The sequence below is a fragment of the Bidens hawaiensis genome, unplaced genomic scaffold (assembly GCF_021521415.1).
Source record: "Bidens hawaiensis isolate Kalapana, Puna unplaced genomic scaffold, B.hawaiensis_p1.1 tig00007241_1, whole genome shotgun sequence".
NCBI lineage: Eukaryota > Viridiplantae > Streptophyta > Magnoliopsida > Asterales > Asteraceae > Bidens > Bidens hawaiensis.
The window spans coordinates 425182-442897 of NW_027491498.1; the positions used below are offsets into that span (position 1 = coordinate 425182).

Below are 17716 nucleotides of genomic sequence, written 5' to 3' on the forward strand. Positions count from 1 at the left end.
CTTAGATATTATTAGGGTCTGATCCCTTTTTACTTCTCTATCTCAGATATTATTACGGGTCTGATCCCGTCTTCTCTATCTCAAATATTACTAGGGTCTGATCCCTCTTTCTTCTTCTTCTTCGTTCCTACTATCTTTACATACTCATACATATACTTTCTTTATTCATTATTACATACTCATATATCATACAGATATTTATATCACACATTCACCTTTCATGTACATACCTCCCTTGTCAACACGTGCAATATCCGAAGATCGTTCACGTATTGACAAGCTTTCATTCACAATGTACATACCTCCCTTGTCAACAGGTGCAATATCCAAAGATCGTTCACGTATTGACAAGCTTTCATTCACAATCATAACATAATATCTAACACATAAATCATACATGGAATACACTTACCATTTAAGGTAAGTGTATTAACTATCACCTCGAGTATGCACACAGCCCCGAAAACATAACAAGGAAATGGGGCTAGAAACTCACCTGGATCCTGTCGCGTTCACCGTTAATCGTTATCCCATTCTTTAATTGAGATCGGCTAACTGTATATAAGTTATACGTATCAAAACTAGTCCTATCGTATCAGATTACTTTAACTTAGTTTTAAGCGAACTTAGTATTAAGCGAACTTAGTGTTAAGCGAACTTAACATTAAACGAACTTAACATTAAGCGAACTTATTATCTAAGCGAACTTATCATTTAAGCGAACTTATCATTTAAGCGAACTTATCTACAGTAGCAAACTTATACTGCGAAGCTGATCAGTAGGCGAACTTGCTTGCAGGCGAAGTTGTACAGTAGCAGTTTCGGGTTTGGTTTTGAACCCATAAATATCTCAGTTTTAACGTGAAATCCTTTGATACGATGTTAATAATTCCCGTGAACATTCCCATGGTCATTTTCGGATAAGACTCGGCCCGAAAACGCATAAAGTTTGGATCTTTAAGCTTAAAACGTTTAAAACTAGATCTAGGGTCTATTTTAAACGAGCCGTTCATAACCATGAGTTCGTTAAGTCTATTTTAATCTTCAAGTTTGCAAATTTATGATTTATCTAGACCCGATCTATCATCCTACCAATTTTCATATAAATCCAGTCATGAAAAGTAAACATTTTTAACAAAAACGTACATTTGAGGTTTTTGTCTAATATCACTCGAGAGGCCCAAACCCATATCAAGCGAACTCCGATTTGAGTGATTCAAGCGGACACGGAACCGTCTCGTCCCGATCTACAAACCCATCAGCTCAACTTCGCCGGAAACGGCCGCTACAATCGCCGGAATAGTGAAACAGTGGCCGGAAATCTTCATGTTGAGCTGCTACGGTTTTGCTAATAAAAGACGTACTTCCCGACCTCTGATCGAAGATCTAATCGGTGGGAATCTTCATTTATATACCATAAACACTCGGTTAAAATTTGAGACCGATCCGACGGCTAGATCTCCGGGAATCTTTGTGTCTTTGTGGGTGGTTTTCTCAAAAACGGGAATTGGGTTAAGTGTGTGTTTTGATGGTGTAGGCTATGGTGTAGAGATGTATGAAAATGTAAAGGATTAGGGTTTTAAGGGGTATTTATACTCCCTTAAACTCATGGACCTTAGGCCCATCTTTCCTTTTTGGTCCATAATTAATTACATCTAATTAGCCTACTTATCCTTCCATCTTTATTATTTTACTATTTTTCTATTAACTCAAGTAAACTTTTCCGTCTTAAATAAATAATATATTAATTATTTATTCTTGTAAATTTCGGGATGTTACATTTTGGATATGATTATATAACATTTATGAGCATATATAATCAAAAATCCTTGGGTCCTTTGAATAAAAAATAAAAATTCAAAACAGATAAATAAAGATGTAAGAACGTTTCAAGTGTGAACTTCGTGTAATCGATCATCTCCTTGTGTTCTTTGTCTCATCCACCCTATACACCATGGTATATGGATTATGTGGATTCCTAGACATGATTGTGTTATGGTCATGTGACCATTTGATTAATTAGTATGAACAAGAATTAAAATAAATAGAAATACGATGAAGAATACTTGAATAATTAAAATCTTACCTTTGAAATGGAAAAATGATCTCTTGAACTTGTTAAAGAGTAGTGTAAAGAATGAAAGGGGTGGGAGTGAGTTCTTATTTATACTAAAATGAGGAGGTTACTATTAAGAATATTTTAATGAAAAATTGATTAGGGGAGTGCTTTGGGGAAGGAGGTTTGACCAAAACTTAAATGGTGTAAGAATATATTTTTTATCTTTTAAAAAATAAATAACTTTAGGTAAAAATAAATGTGACATAATTAAATTAAAAGGATATACTTTGATTATATATCAATAATGTTAATTATGTGATATTTGAATAAAGAAAAATCATGAGTGTTATAATTTTTATGTATGTGTGTGTGTGTATTAGTAATGATTAATATTATTAAATAACTTTAGGAAAGAAAAACTATTACATACGAAATATGTAACATATGAGTATATGTATAATTAACCGAATCACATCGAAAATTTAAAATGGGTCGGGTTTTCGGGTTTGAAAATTAACGAATGTTACATGATTCACAACTTTTGAAAATTTCGTCCTGAAATCAAAATAAAAAATTAAATACAAAAAAATAAAATATTAAAAGAAAACAACTAGTACATATAGTTGTTAAAAGTTTAAACATAGAGGGTCGAAGAGAGGAAGTCCGAGGGTAAGAAAATGAAATAAGACTTGAAGTCGAAAGTTCTAAGAATAAATATCAATGTCTATAAACCAAGACACTAAATTAACAATAAAATCGTTAAGTGAAACATGATAATGAGAACTCCGATAAGTGGAAATGAGAAATCCGATAAGTGAAAACTTGAGGTTGAAATAAACAACGATAAAATTAACAATAACATTGTACTATGAGTTTCATAAGTGAAGCAAACTTGAGGTTATAAGCATTTGTGGATATGATTGCGTGAAATACGATTAAACATCATAGGGATGGGGTGGGTTTTATGGGGTAGCGTAACCATATATCAAACATGAAATCTTAATTTTTTAACTAAACAAAACATCGAAGAAATGTGATAAAATGCGCATACGGCTTCTATTGTAAAACATTTCATATAATCATGATTACAGAAACGGTTTCCAATAGCGCCAAAGCTTGTGGACAGCCATGCGTAGGCCGTTAATTTCGTAAATAAGATCATGCAACGAAATGCATAAAATATCGTTTAAAATGAACAATATTAGCTCGAAAGAAATATCGTTTAAAATAAACGAATTTGTAGTGAAACTGAAATTTGAAGTAGTGCATACTAAACACACAAATTGTTGTCGAATAATCTGAATCCGGTCATGAATAATCGAAACACAAAAATAAAATCTCGAGTACATAGAGTTGTTATGGAAATATCCCGTTAAAATGTAAAGAACATCATAAGAAATGAGACTTGGGATAATGGTGAAGTATATAAATCGCATATCGTAAATCATCGAAACATAAAATTTAAAACAAAACTTCGAGTAAAGTGGTTATTTCCATCCAACAAACGAAATTTAATAACTGAGTATCGTGGTAACACGTAATTAGAGAAATTCATAAATTGAAATCAAGTAAATCTCGATGGTTAAATTCTTAAACGAAATTTCTTCTATTAAAATAAATCGTAAAAGAAATAAGACATGTGAAAATGTGAGGTAATGAAACGCATAAATTGTTATTGAATAGTCCAGGATAAACAAATTTCATACTGAAATATCGAGTATATAAGGTTGTTGTGGGAACATAAAAAAAAATTGTAAGACGAAAAGAAACATTGGGGCAACACGAAATAGTGAAATTTATAAGCTGTTATTGAATAAATCTTGAAACAACATCCGAGTTGAAACTTTACGTGTATAAGTAACTTATTATTAGTTTAATATATATTACGTGTATAAGTAACTTATTATTAGTTTAATATATAATTGCAGCAAGGGCAATGATTGGTGAGCATTTCTTCAGTTCCTCGTCTCACCATATCTTCTCTCATATATATATATATATATTTAATATTTAATTTATAATTATTGGTGAGCACCTCAAAATCAACTCATCTTGCATCATGAATGCATCCAATGATTCATCGGTACGATTACAAATCCTGCTGTTATCTCTGATCATGTTCCTTTGTTATTATTATTATTATTATTATTTTTGAATGAATTGAGCAGAGATGGAGTTCATTAACCATTGGAGACAAGATATGTGCTGCATTAACACCGTTGATGGCCATAGCTGAAGTTATATTATTCGCGGTCTCCGGTTGCTTCGATTTCCAGTCGTGGAGTATTTCCAGTTCTAAGAAACTTCGGTTTGACCATCAGCAGCTTTCTCGCCTTGCGTCCGGATCTAACTGTAAGTTAGTTAAAGTAAAACCCGCAAATAGAGAGAAATACTGTATTTGAGATGAATGGTTTTTATGCAACTTAACCGGTATAACAGTATTAGTTGTTTAGGCTATTAGAGCATCGATAGAGTGTCTTTAAGCTACAAAAATTTATCTATAACACATGTTTTGTGATTAGATTAGGATGATATGTTCTAATGCAGCACACGCCTTCTATTATCGGCTAAAAGCAATCATGTGGCAGTGTCTACATTCTAGCATGGGTTAAGAATGTTTCAAGAACTACCTTTTACACATTCTCCATGTTCTTTTGCAGTTAGTGTTAATGAAGTCGAAGCACTTTTTGAACTGTTTAAAAGCTTGAGTTCCTCCATTATTGATGATGGATTGATACACAAGGTTAGCATGGCATGGTATATTTGTTAAGTTTCTTTGGTCATATTAGAAAAGGGTAATCTTGTGATTTTTTTTATATTATAAAAGCTTATTGCATCATATTATAGAAGGCAATGCTAATAACTTGATGTTCACTTTTTGTGTAGGAAGAGCTCCGGTTAGCACTATTCAATACCCCTCAAGGCGAGAACCTATTTTTGGATCGGGTACATGCTCTATTAAAACTTGAATTTTAACTTGCCTTGTTTTGCTACAAATACAAAAATGCTATTTTGTTTATAGGTTTTTGATCTTTTTGATGAAAAGAAGAATGGTGTAATTGAGTTTGAGGAATTTGTTCATGCTCTTAGTATCTTCCATCCCTACGCACCTATAGAAGATAAAATAAATTGTAAGATGTTAAAGCTATACTAGTTTCAATCTTTCATAAACAGTAAATTATAGACAATATCACAAAGTAGTTGTTTTTGTGAGTCTATTGTACCTATACAGCTATGGCAGAAACAAATCAGTCATTTGGCAATGTCTACTTTTACTCGTTTATCAGACTTAAGACTTTTTTCCTGTCAATAATGACTTGAATAATGTGCTACATGAAAGAAGCGAAATAACTGAACCCAAACAAAACCCGACGGTTTGGGTTTATGTTTTCATAGAAACTGAATCTTTGGTTTGGTTTCAGATTTGCATGTAATAAAACTGAAAGACCAAACCGAACCGACTTTATGGACTTTCATATATTAAATTCTGAATGTTAAGTAATTTATAAGATTTAAATAAATAGTGTAACCTAATTACCTAAACATTTTAGTCCCATATGTATGTATTAACAAAAAGATTTTGGTGCAAATTCATTACATTTGACCATTTTATTTATTCATTCACTTTTCCCCAAAAATTGCAAGCCCAAATGGAAAGACTGAAAAAAAAAACCAGAACGGTTTTCAAAAACTCAAAAATCGATTTTTTGGTACAATTTGATCCCAAATCCATGCACACCACCACTACATGAAACCGTATCATGTACAAGCAGATACATGACCAAAGATTCACGCATCTCCTTTCTGTATGCATGAAACTGTTCTCAAATGGTCATAGAAGTATGACACGCACAGAAAAATGGCCACTTTTGTGATTTTTATAGGTTATATCTATCATAAGATATATATTTAAAGTTTGATTTTATTTCTGCAGTTGCTTTTAGGCTCTATGATCTGAGACAGACGGGGTATATTGAGCGAGAGGAAGTAAGTACTATGTGTGCTGTAAATGTAATGTTAGTAATAAATGAAATTGATAAAGAAATTACCAGTGGGCACAAAAGTTTTATATGATTATTGCAATAATTATTATCATGTAAAATGGGCATAAAAGTTTGCATATTAATGTGAATAGGTGAAGCAAATGCTGATAGCTATATTAATAGAATCTGAGGTGAATTTATCAGATGATCTTCTTGAGGCTATTATTGACAAAGTAAGCCCAAGTTTGTTATAATTATTTATATTTTATTCTAGGAACCAATAAAAAATGCATAATGATTATTATTATTATTATTATGGTTGGTGCAGACATTTGCTGATGCGGATGCAGATGGAGATGGTAAAATATGTAAAGAGGAATGGAAAGAGTTTGTGCTTCGGTACCCCGGGCTTTTGAAGAACATGACTCTTCCTTACCTTGTGTATGTCACTATTCTTGTTCCAAAAGTAATAAAAAGATTTTTCCAATGTTAATACTCATTTACTTATGAATGAGTCTATTTTTCTTATGTCTATCAAGGAAAGTATGGTATCATATTTACTGCACCAAAAGTCATAATATAATATATACCAATTTTCAAATGCATGACATGTTTGCCCTTTCTATAAAACTTGTGTTAGAATATGACAGTTTGGAGTGCAAGGAGAAAGAAAAGGGTATAATGGTCATATTATAAATTGTATTTAACGAAATTGGTAGACATGAAATTTGAAATATTTTAAATGGTTATATCTGATATTAACTTTTTTAGTCAAGTAGATATGATATTATGCAAGTTTTCAATGGTATATATGAAATTACCTCGTTTTTAAGCAGGCAAAACATGAAAGTTTTGCTAAGATACGAGTGAGACCGGGTAAATGGGTGTAAGCAGTTTCAGATTATTATTGTTAATGCATACAACCTCTTAATATTTTTTTTTTCTTTCAGAGATTTAGACTGCAATAACGTTGTTTTTGAAATCATGATTACCATTTTATAAGTATTCAAAACATGTACAGAAAGTGTTTCACGATCATCTGATTAATTTGGTTTAAATGTTAATGATAATTCAGGGACATTACCACAACATTTCCAAGTTTTGTTTTCCACACATCGGTCGAGGATGCATATTAAAATTTATTTTTTCATTATAATGGTAATCTATAACCCGATGCGCCCTTTGCCCCATGAAAAATTCAGCTGGCAAGTTGAAACCTTTTGGGAAAAAATCGTATATATGAATACCCAAAATGACTTCAAATTAGTAATTATGGGAGATTTAACGGACGGAAGACGGATGTATATTTCAAGAGCGATTTGTTCAAGTAGTCGTAGAGCTGAAGAACTTGAGAAACTAACAGGTATTGTTCTCAGTTTTAACATGTAAAAGTTGTACATATAAGTTATTTCAAACGTAGCCTGATGCTGTATAAAACACAACTAATTTGAATAGCATAGCAGATTATTTTTACGTACATGTTTGAGCTTCAGTAGTTTGGCAGATTATTATTTTTTTCAGGTAATTGTGGTTGCTACAAACTGATTATCTTGTTTAAAGAAATGCATAAGAGGTGGAAAAGTTGAACCTGATTGATGATAATGTTTTAGTACTAGTCTCGTTATTGTACCTTGTTAACAAGAAAAACAAGTTTATAAACATAAATGTATGAATAAAAAGATAAATTATTTATAAAGAATAAAAACTTTGTATCAAAGAAAGCAAAAAAGTCATTATTATTCTTAATATTATATCTAGGGCTGTTCAAAAAGCTCACGGCTAGATGCTCGCTCAAAACTCGCTCGGAGAAAGCTCGCTCGAAATCAGCTCGATTGTAAACGAGCCGAGACTAAGCTAACCTCGGCTCGACTCGAGCTCGATCGATTGGCTTGAACTATTTTATTTCTACAAACGAGCCTAAAACTGGGTTATGTGAGAGGAAAAGAAAGGAGCACAAGAGAAATGACATGTTTTTAGAGCTAGTTTTAGTTTTGGCTGTAAAATGGACAAAGTCTAGATAAGGTGGATTGTGTTTTACATGGTCACGTTTTTAAACCCATTGTAAGTACACTTTGTTTTCATTTCCAATATATACTTTTTAGATGATTAGATTGTATGTATTTCTATCACTAATTGACTAAATAAAACAAAGTACGTTTAAAGTACGAACGAGTGAATATGTATACTTGTTTTACCATCACATATCATGTCTGTCACCACTAGACGTCATAAAACAAAAATATAGCTAGCTAGCTGGTGACAGGATATGGTTTCACACGAATCTATTTAACCTGTTATTTTAACAAGCTAATCCAACCAAAACCCGTTAACGTGTTATAATATGAATGGTTCAACACTTGTACCAATTTCATCAACTCTTATCTAGTAATATTAGTGTGTCATGAAATAAACATCATTTTCATTAATCACAAGAACTTCATTTCAACCTTAACTTTTCTTTTCCCACCCACACGTTCATAATCACGTGATCTTCTTCCAACTTCATCTCTTCATATCAACCATCAAACCAACCTTTAATCCCTCATTACCCGTCGACTCAAAATGAACCAAAACCCGATTCCGGAAGGCCTCACCGAAGACGAATACTCCCAACTCCAACTCATAATCAACCAACACCACATTTTCGACCAAACGCCCAACACATGCACCTCCATCATAACCCAACACATCGACGCACCCGCACACGTAGTCTGGCCGTTGGTTCGCCAGTTCGACAACCCACAAAGGTACAAGCATTTTGTCAAGAGTTGCAACATGTCGGGTGACGGTGGTGTTGGCAGCATACGTGAGGTGACCGTCATGTCGGGTCTACCAGCCTCCACGAGCACCGAGCGGCTCGAAATGCTCGATGATGAGAAGCACATTTTGAGTTTCAGAGTTGTGGGTGGTGAACACAGGCTGAGTAACTATCTGTCTGTTACTTCGGTTAACGAGTTGATTAAGAAGGATGGGAAGGTTTACACGGTTGTTTTGGAGTCGTATGTTGTTGATGTGCCTCCGGGGAACACGGTGGAGGATACGAAGATGTTTACGGATACGGTTGTTAAGTTGAATCTACAGAAGCTGAGTCTTGTTGCATTGTCTTCTATGCATGGAAATGAATGATTATGGTGGCGGTGGTGACATTAATTAATATTAAGCATACAACTATAATAAATCAAGATTTTTATGGGTTTTCTTGTTTCATTGTTGAACAAGTGTAATTTTTAACAAGTCATTGTATGGGGGTGAATGTCATGAATGTGGTAATTGTAAACAATTGTATATTCTTGTTTTGGGCATTCAATGTTAACTGTGTAGTGAGTTGTGTGTATGTAATGTGGATTAAGTTTGTTGAAAATAATAGTCAAATAGTGTGACAATTTTTTATTTTAATGTTTGAAGATTCTCTTATTGATACGGGTTTATTGAAGTTAACTAAAATTTTAATAACTATATCTACTTTAAAATCAAGATATACACATAATAGTCTAGACTGAAGAAATTTGACACCATTCATGAACCTCTTACCGAGGGATAAGAAACGGTCAATACTGTTCAATAGGGATTATTAAAATCTGATAAATTTAAAAAAAAGTTCTTTGATATGTTTATATTTGTGATGAGTTTGACAACATTCACGTACTTCGTACCAATATAGTTTTGAACTGAAAAGAGATGAATACTAGATAAAGAATATAAACATACTAAATTTAGTAAAATTTGTGTTAGTTTGTTATTGGTGGTCGTAAGTTAAGTTTGTTGGCCGTATGAATCGAATCATTGACCGTCTAAAACGATGACCCTTATCGAATCATCATCGTATTGGAACCAGTGCAGCATCATCCGAGTAGATAACCATCATAGTCTATTTAAATAAAGTGTTACCCTGTAACAACATTCACCATAAGTTGATTATTTGATTTTATGATATCCATCAAAACACGAAGATACCACCATTATCAATCATCTTAATTAATACCTAACATTAAATCAAATTCCTAACTCCAACCCGACCCGACTCGAATCCACCCACCCCATTTCTTCTTCTTCTTCTTCAACCTCAACACACAAACCCTCACTCCATCCAATGGCTCTACTCGCAAAACAATCCCACCGCCTGGCTCTCCTCGCCTCCTCTCAACGCGCCGCCGCCTCGATCCACACCACGCTCCCGACACTCTCCGAATCGTTTTCGTCTCCGGCGCCGTACTCTCGACCGGGCCCACCGTCAACGGGTTCAACGGAAGGCCTGTCAAAGACGGCTGAGTTTGTGATATCGAAGGTGGACGATCTGATGAACTGGGCCCGGCGTGGATCCATCTGGCCCATGACGTTCGGGCTGGCCTGCTGTGCGGTTGAGATGATGCATACCGGAGCTGCTAGGTATGATCTGGATCGCTTTGGGATAATATTCAGGCCCAGCCCTAGGCAGTCCGATTGTATGATTGTCGCTGGTACTCTCACCAACAAGATGGCCCCTGCTCTCAGGAAGTAACTTACCTGTTCTTAACCTTATTATTATGTATTTATATTCAGCTTCTGTATTTGTTTCTTTTGTTTAGGATTTCTAGGGTTTTCATGACTATTGAGTCTGCACGGGTTGGGTATTAGCTTCAGCCAATTTAACCAATCAGTTTTCGTTAATCGGTTCGGTTAATAACCAAAATCAAATCTAGTCTAAACTTTTTACTTAGAATTACATGAAATGGTGGTATAAAGCATGAAATGGAGGTATAAAAGCTAAAAATATCTGAAAATATGAATGGTTCGGTTCGGTTAACCAAGGGTACAAAAGATAACCGATAACCTCTTTTCGGTTTGATTTTGTCGGTTTATAGTTCGGTTTAGTTAACAGTTCAGTTATTGCTCACCCCTAAATTACTGTTTATGCTTGTGTATGTTTGAAAGAAATTTGTTTTTTTTTTGGCCACTGGTAGCTAATTTGAATGAATTTTAGGTTTGTTTTGCTTGTGCTCCTTAAATTCTTATTTTTAGGATCAATTGAAATTCTTGATTTACTAGTCAAATAGGGCTGTGCAGTTTCATTTATTTTAATCTTCTTTTCAAGTATAGGTCAGAACATCAGATTGCTTAATTGTTTCACTTTTAGAAAACACAAATAGGGATGTGCAATTTCATTTAGTTGGCTTGTGTTTATAAGGCGTGAGGCTAGCGGCCTAGCGCTTTAGGTACGCAAGCCCTATGTACAACCTAATTGATGTACAATCAAAAGACGAATCTTTATGGTCTCTTTTGCATAAGTTTGCCTTATTTTGTACATATCATCCTTCTTTTTACCCTAATTTTGAGCAGTTTTAACCCACATGTGTATTAAGCGTTGCCTCAAAGGCCTTAACGCATTTTTCAGATCGCACGAGGCACACTTTTATAAACCAAGATTATTAGCTTGGTTGTTTGAAAGTTTAATGTAAATTTAAACGTTTACTAATGAGTAATTTACGATTGAGAACATGTAAATTTTGGTGCCTTCAATTTGAATTTATTAACAACGTCTTAACCTTTTTCTTACATATCTAACAAATTTACACGGATTGCATGCAGTAGTTTGGTAATTACATGTATGGCAACTAGTAGCTTCTAAAAATTTAAGCTTCTGTATTCTTTCTTTTTGTTTAGGGTTTTAAGGATTTAATGAATGTTGAGTGTGGTCTGTTGTACCGTTTATGCTTGTGTATCTTTGAAAGATGGAACCTACAAACAAAACAGCACTCACAAAATGAAAGCTGTTTTTCTGGCCACTAGCAGCTAGTTTGAGTGACTTTTAGTTTTGTTTGTGCTGCTTGAGTTCCTTATATTAGAACCTATTAGTTTTTTTTTACTATAATTAACAGTGGATTTAAGACTTTAGTGGCCACGATTATAGCTGGTTTGAAACAAAAGTGCACTGGGGAACATCAAGTGTAAGGTTTTAGTCTAGGCTCATTGTATTTTGCTATATGTGCTTGAAACTCGAAAGAGCCCCAAAATTTATCTTTCAAGCATGAATAAAATAGGGGTGGGCACTTACGTGACTGATTCGTCATGTGTTACCTGCTTTTTCAAAGATAGATTGCTTAATTGTGTCACGGTCAAGTTACTTTATCAATTGATATAGAAAACTCATGTCACACTCACAAAAGCACACAGAAAAATAGGTAGCTTGATTGTTTGAATTTTTTATAACAAACTTATTTAAAAATAAACTTTGGATATATAAATTTTAATACATCTACAGTGACCTTTTATTTCATTTTATTTTGCTTTTTTAGCTAGTTGGAACTTAGTACCAACTACCAACCACATTATATGTGCTTTGTACAACTTTAATGAGCCTAGTACATATTTCACTACAAATTGATTCTAATTATTAAACATCACATAATACTTTTAAACTGCACTTGAACACACCTTCTTTATCCTTAGTTGTATACAGGTTGGTATGAAGTCGTTAGTTGTATACCTAATTTGCATGAAAAAGTCTTAGCTATGTTGGTTTGCTATGTGTAAACCTTACCTTGTACTTTCTATTCGTGGAAATATACTATACTAAAACACAACCTATAAGTGAAGATGTAAAACGGTGACCTAGGTTGAATCCTCGGTAAACACCCTTTGATGATAAACTCAATGATGTTTGGATCAACATATTATGTATGTAACGTTTGTGGACATTATGTATGTGAGCACGTTAAAAGCGTCACCTTTCTATCCATCCATTCACAAACAAATTGACTGAGATCTCACAATAATTTCAGTTTCTTTGATTCTGCTTTGACCAACTTTGCATGACATTCATTTTACCAAAATTTTGTGATATGTTTAAAATCATTACATGTTGGATTGAAATGGTAAACTCAATTCACTTGCAGGGTGTATGACCAGATGCCTGAACCAAGATGGGTGATTTCCATGGGAAGCTGTGCAAATGGTGGTGGATACTACCACTACTCATACTCTGTTGTTAGGGGATGTGACCGGATCGTCCCAGTTGACATTTATGTCCCCGGGTGCCCACCCACAGCTGAGGCTCTCTTATATGGGCTTCTGCAGCTGCAGAAAAAGATCAACCGACGCAAGGACTTTCTTCACTGGTGGACTAAGTGAGGTTTTTGCTGCGCTGTGTTTTTCTGTTTACCAAATAAGTTGTGTTTGCTATGTATCATGCAACTATTAGACACCCAAAGTGGTTTTTTTCTATGGTTGATTGTTGTTTTTGTTAAGATGGGGATTGAATAAGACACCTAAAATGGCTTGTTATGTGTTGCAAATTCTCGTTAATTGTTTATCTGGTGCTTAATTTGCACGAATTATTATTGTAATTTTGGTTTGGATACGAATGATATTTTAAAAAGTTTTTAGGGATGTTATGATTAGAATTAGGTTTGTGTAGGTGTTTTTATTTTAAATGTTTCTAAGATATAATTCTCCCATTTATTTGGGCATAATTTTGTCATCTGAGTCGGAATTATCTTGAAGGATCATTATATGCGCAAGTGAGGTAATGACATGCTTGTTGAGAAAAATAAAGGAAGTGTTTGGTATACAAGATTGAGATTAGGGCTGCTCAAATGAAGATAACCGGACCAAACCGGGTTAAACCCGACCCGACCCGAGAACCGACAGCCTCTCAAAATGAGAACCGAGGCCTAGACTTTGACATAAATTCTGGGTACCCGGTTTGTCGGGTTCGGTGGTTCGGGTAAGCTGTGAAAGACCGAGACCGATTTTGTCCCTCGAGTTATGACTACCATTCTGGTGTTAAACCGCCATTGGAAACCGAGAGAAGGATTGTTGAAGTTCGGCTCAAAACTTCAAATCATCTATAGTGATGACGTATTGAAACTTATAGCATCTTGTAAGGCAGTGAGGGTAAGCTTCTTTGTAAATCAAAACTTGCAAAAAAAGGGTAAAGAATGTTCACATAACAGTACCACGCCCATCTTCTTCTCCATTTCTGATTTCTCAAAGCTTTTTCTTTCACCATGGCCGACGTCTTCAAATATGCCGATACATCAATACTAGCAGGTGCTTTCACCTAAGTCTTGGAAAACTAAATGCATGCATTTCCTCTTCATTTTCGGGTTGGTCAGGCTATTTCGGTTTTCATCGTGCAAAGGACCGAGAACCGGACCGAACCCGAATGTTGCTGAATACATGAACCAAAGGCTACCCAACTTACTGCAAATGGGTCCGGGTTTCGGGTATATTCAGTCTGGGTTTTCGGTTTATGTCGGGTTACCCGAAATATGCTCACCCCTAATTGAGATGGGGAATAAAAATTATAAAATGAATCATTACAAGGAAAAGAAAATAGTTGGTTAATGGGATGGAATTAACCATTACAATTCAATTTAATTCCATCAAAACCATTCAATCTCACATTCTACTTTCTAGATAACATCACTTGACGATCAATACTTTCATTCTATTCTCGAGACAACATCACTTGACTTCTGCCCACTGTCGCAGCCACCATGGCTTGGCCACTGCCCCCCGCCACCTGACAGCCACCATTTCCGCAACCTACTCTTTTTTCATACCATTCAACTTTCATCATTCTCTCAAGACAACATCACCTCACCACCACAACCTAACTTCCGCCGCCAAGGAGCTTTGTAAAATCAAGATTAGTTATTAAGATGGTTATTTGTGTCAATTTGTTGGCTTATTATTTTATCATCTTACTGCACGTGATGAACGCGGAAACACAAACATATTCTAACAAGAACACACAGTCAAACCATATGATTGTTAATCGAAAGCTTTGAAGGTCGAATGTTTTGATCAAGTTCTTCAATAAGAAAATTACTCAAAGTCAACAATAAAAATTAAAACCCTAGATCCCAAATTATAGTTGAGGATCTTAGTTTAGACAAAAACAAACGGCCCTTGTTTTTTAGTCCTTTGCCTAGCCCTTGTTTTTTATGAAAGTTAAAATTCAAATAGTCTTATAAATATGTTAAGAAAAATAATCTTCATTTGTTTTTTAGTCCTTTGCCTAGCCCTTGTTGTCTAGAGGTGCACAATTCAGTTTTTTTAAATACCCAGGTTCGGGTATGACCGGGTATTGAAAAATCGGGTATTGTTAATACCCGGGTCGGGTTCGGATCCGGGTATTGTCTCTAAAAATCATGCCCTATGCATCGGGTTCGGGTAGGGTATAGAACCGGGTATTCAAAAACTGGGTATTTGAATACTCTATTTTCGGTATTGAAAAAACCGTATTTTTTTGGGTTTTTTTCGGACTTTTTTTCGGGTATTTTTCAGGTATATATTGGATTTTTTTACAAGTTTTCACTTTTAGGGGTATTTTCGGTATACATCGAGTACTTGAAATACCCGGTTTCGGGTATTGGAAAACCCGGTTTGGGTTTTCGGGTATTACCGGGTACAAATCGGGTCTGGTTCGGGTTTTAGTACTGAAATGCATACCCTATTTGTACCCTACGGGTAGGGTCGGGTACGGGTTCGGGTATTAAAAACCTGGGTATTAAAAAAACCGGTTCCGGGTTTTTATTTCGGGTCCAGTTTTTTATGCACCTCTATTGTTGTCTACTTCCTCACCCGCACGGGTCCACCCTCGATCATGAAAGCCCACTGGATCAACCTTTGAGCCCAACTCGACGATGTGCACGAGTCAAACATGGGAGACCAATGATGAGCCCGTAGCTATTCTAGCATCCCCCTTTTAAGAGCCAACCTCCTAAGAAGTTGTAACCTCGTGAAAATTTCGGATCAAGGTTGCCATGATCAAAAGTCAAAGAACCAAAATGTCAAAATCTAAACCTTAGGGCTTAAAATGAAAATTATGTCTTCCTATCCCATAGTGATACGCGATGGGACAAGGGACGCGCCCATCGCATATCGCGAAGGGCTTGGTCAAAACTCAAAAAGAAAGGTCAACGGCGACAACGTCATCGCGTATCGCGATGACGTGGTCTGACACCTCCAACACGTGGCCTGTCCACACGTGGCACACCGTCCGTCACGTGTCAACACTTGGCACAACGCCCCATGTGGCAAGCTTATAAGGTTGGTCATCACTCTACATCGCGATACGTGATGGGTGACCAAGGGGCCATCGCGTATCGCGATGGGCATCCTGACTTTGCCTATAAATAGCAACTCCGGGTTCATTCATTCTTCACACCAAAATCAGCTTTCAACTCTCTCTCTCTCTCTCTCTAACTTCTTTCTAAACCCCATAAAAGTATATATTCGATTACCTCGTAAAACGTCCCCAAAATTCCTCGATTCCCGTACCCATTACTTCGATAATCGTGCCACAATACCGACGATGTTCCAACAAAGAATGTGTTGCCATCCCGACGACCCGCCTCGAAAGGCGTGCCGACGTGGAAGAAGTGTTGGTATATAGTTCTGCGTGCAAAGGAAAAGATGTCGAAAGGAAGGATTTGATCAAAAAGACAAAGAAAAAGAATCGGCATTGGAGTGTTGCTCGAGTGTGTAGGGTTTCATAAGCCGACAAAGGTAGGCATGATGCCCGAATAAAATAATAATAAAATATTAAAAAGGCTTAAAATCCTAAGTCGAGGACATACTCAATACCTCGATCAAATAAAAGAAAAGAAAAGAAAGAAATATGAATATATATATATATATATATATATATATATATATATATATATATCAATGTGATTATGTTATATGATTCTTTGATATAGAATATTATTTAAGTAATAATGATTATTCTTAAATAATAAAGAAAATAAAAAAATACGTTTCATAGAGAAGAAGAAACGTAGGGTTTTATAGAAAAGCAAAATAAGATTAAAACTAAAGGTTTATCTTATAAAAAAAAAGACAAGAAAATAAGTTAAAAGAAAGACTTTTATTTTATAAAAAGAAAATAATGCTTTTTAACCGTGGTTTTAAAGTAAAGAAAATAATCGAGGTAAATATTATAAAGACTAAAGGTCTTAACCCGGATTGTATATCCGACTAACAAAAAGTTATACTCGTACTATAGGTGCGAGATAGCAAGGGAAAGACCATCAGACGGTGTATTGAAGCCGATCCAAATAAAAAAGGTGAATACGCCCCAAACTTTACAAACTAGATTTAAAATGAGTCAAATGAATTAAAAAGATTTACATGGGGACTACGTGTCACTAAAACGTTATAAACAAATGTATAAGCCTAGCCCTCAGGCTGTAGTATACGTTTATCTGGATCCTTACATATGTGGTATACGCAGTGGGCACACCGCACCACACCTGATCATGGTGATGCTTTTCTGGGGGAGTGTGACCATGTGTGTATATACAGGTACATAACTATGTCGAACGTTGCGGTGTCTGCTGAGGTATTTAGTGTAGAGACTGGAGTTTATAATTGTGTTGTTTTAAGCTTGACTATTCCTATGTCAAGATGGGCCGAGCATAACTATGTTCGAGGGGTAATCAAGTAAAAGAAAATATTTTAGCGTCAGCATATTCACCAGCATGTGTTGCTGAAGTATTTTTTAAACATTTTGCAGGTAATCAAGAATAGGGCTTGGGTGACGAAGTGCTCAAGATATCCGATGGCTCGGATCTTTTTATCAAATATTAAAATATATGAAATGGTGGTTTTGTAATTAAACAAGTAACCTTAAAACATTAAACGGGAACTTTTAATCCTGTCTTTTGTATATGTAAACATTATATTT

At 35.2% G+C, this 17716-nt stretch overlaps 2 protein-coding genes and 1 pseudogene across 2 annotated transcripts; all 3 read left to right on the forward strand.

The window, feature by feature from the left end:
* The first annotated feature begins 4662 nt into the window (after positions 1-4662).
* Positions 4663-7217, forward strand: LOC143634762 (calcineurin B-like protein 9). Its single transcript, XM_077102763.1, has 7 exons — positions 4663-4802; positions 4946-5005; positions 5082-5190; positions 5994-6046; positions 6195-6275; positions 6371-6483; positions 7118-7217. Exons 1-7 carry the CDS (start codon positions 4674-4676, stop codon positions 7176-7178), a joined length of 606 nt encoding a protein of 201 aa, XP_076958878.1. The 5' UTR covers positions 4663-4673; the 3' UTR covers positions 7179-7217.
* Positions 7218-8444: 1227 nt separating this feature from the next.
* LOC143634763 (abscisic acid receptor PYL2 pseudogene) lies at positions 8445-9260 on the forward strand (annotated as a pseudogene).
* Positions 9261-10084: 824 nt separating this feature from the next.
* On the forward strand, positions 10085-13302 carry LOC143634773 (NADH dehydrogenase [ubiquinone] iron-sulfur protein 7, mitochondrial-like). The gene is made up of 2 exons (XM_077102769.1): positions 10085-10536; positions 12915-13302. The coding sequence occupies exons 1-2, from the start codon at positions 10133-10135 to the stop codon at positions 13147-13149; spliced, it is 639 nt and encodes a 212-aa protein (XP_076958884.1). The 5' UTR covers positions 10085-10132; the 3' UTR covers positions 13150-13302.
* The last annotated feature ends 4414 nt before the right edge of the window (positions 13303-17716 follow it).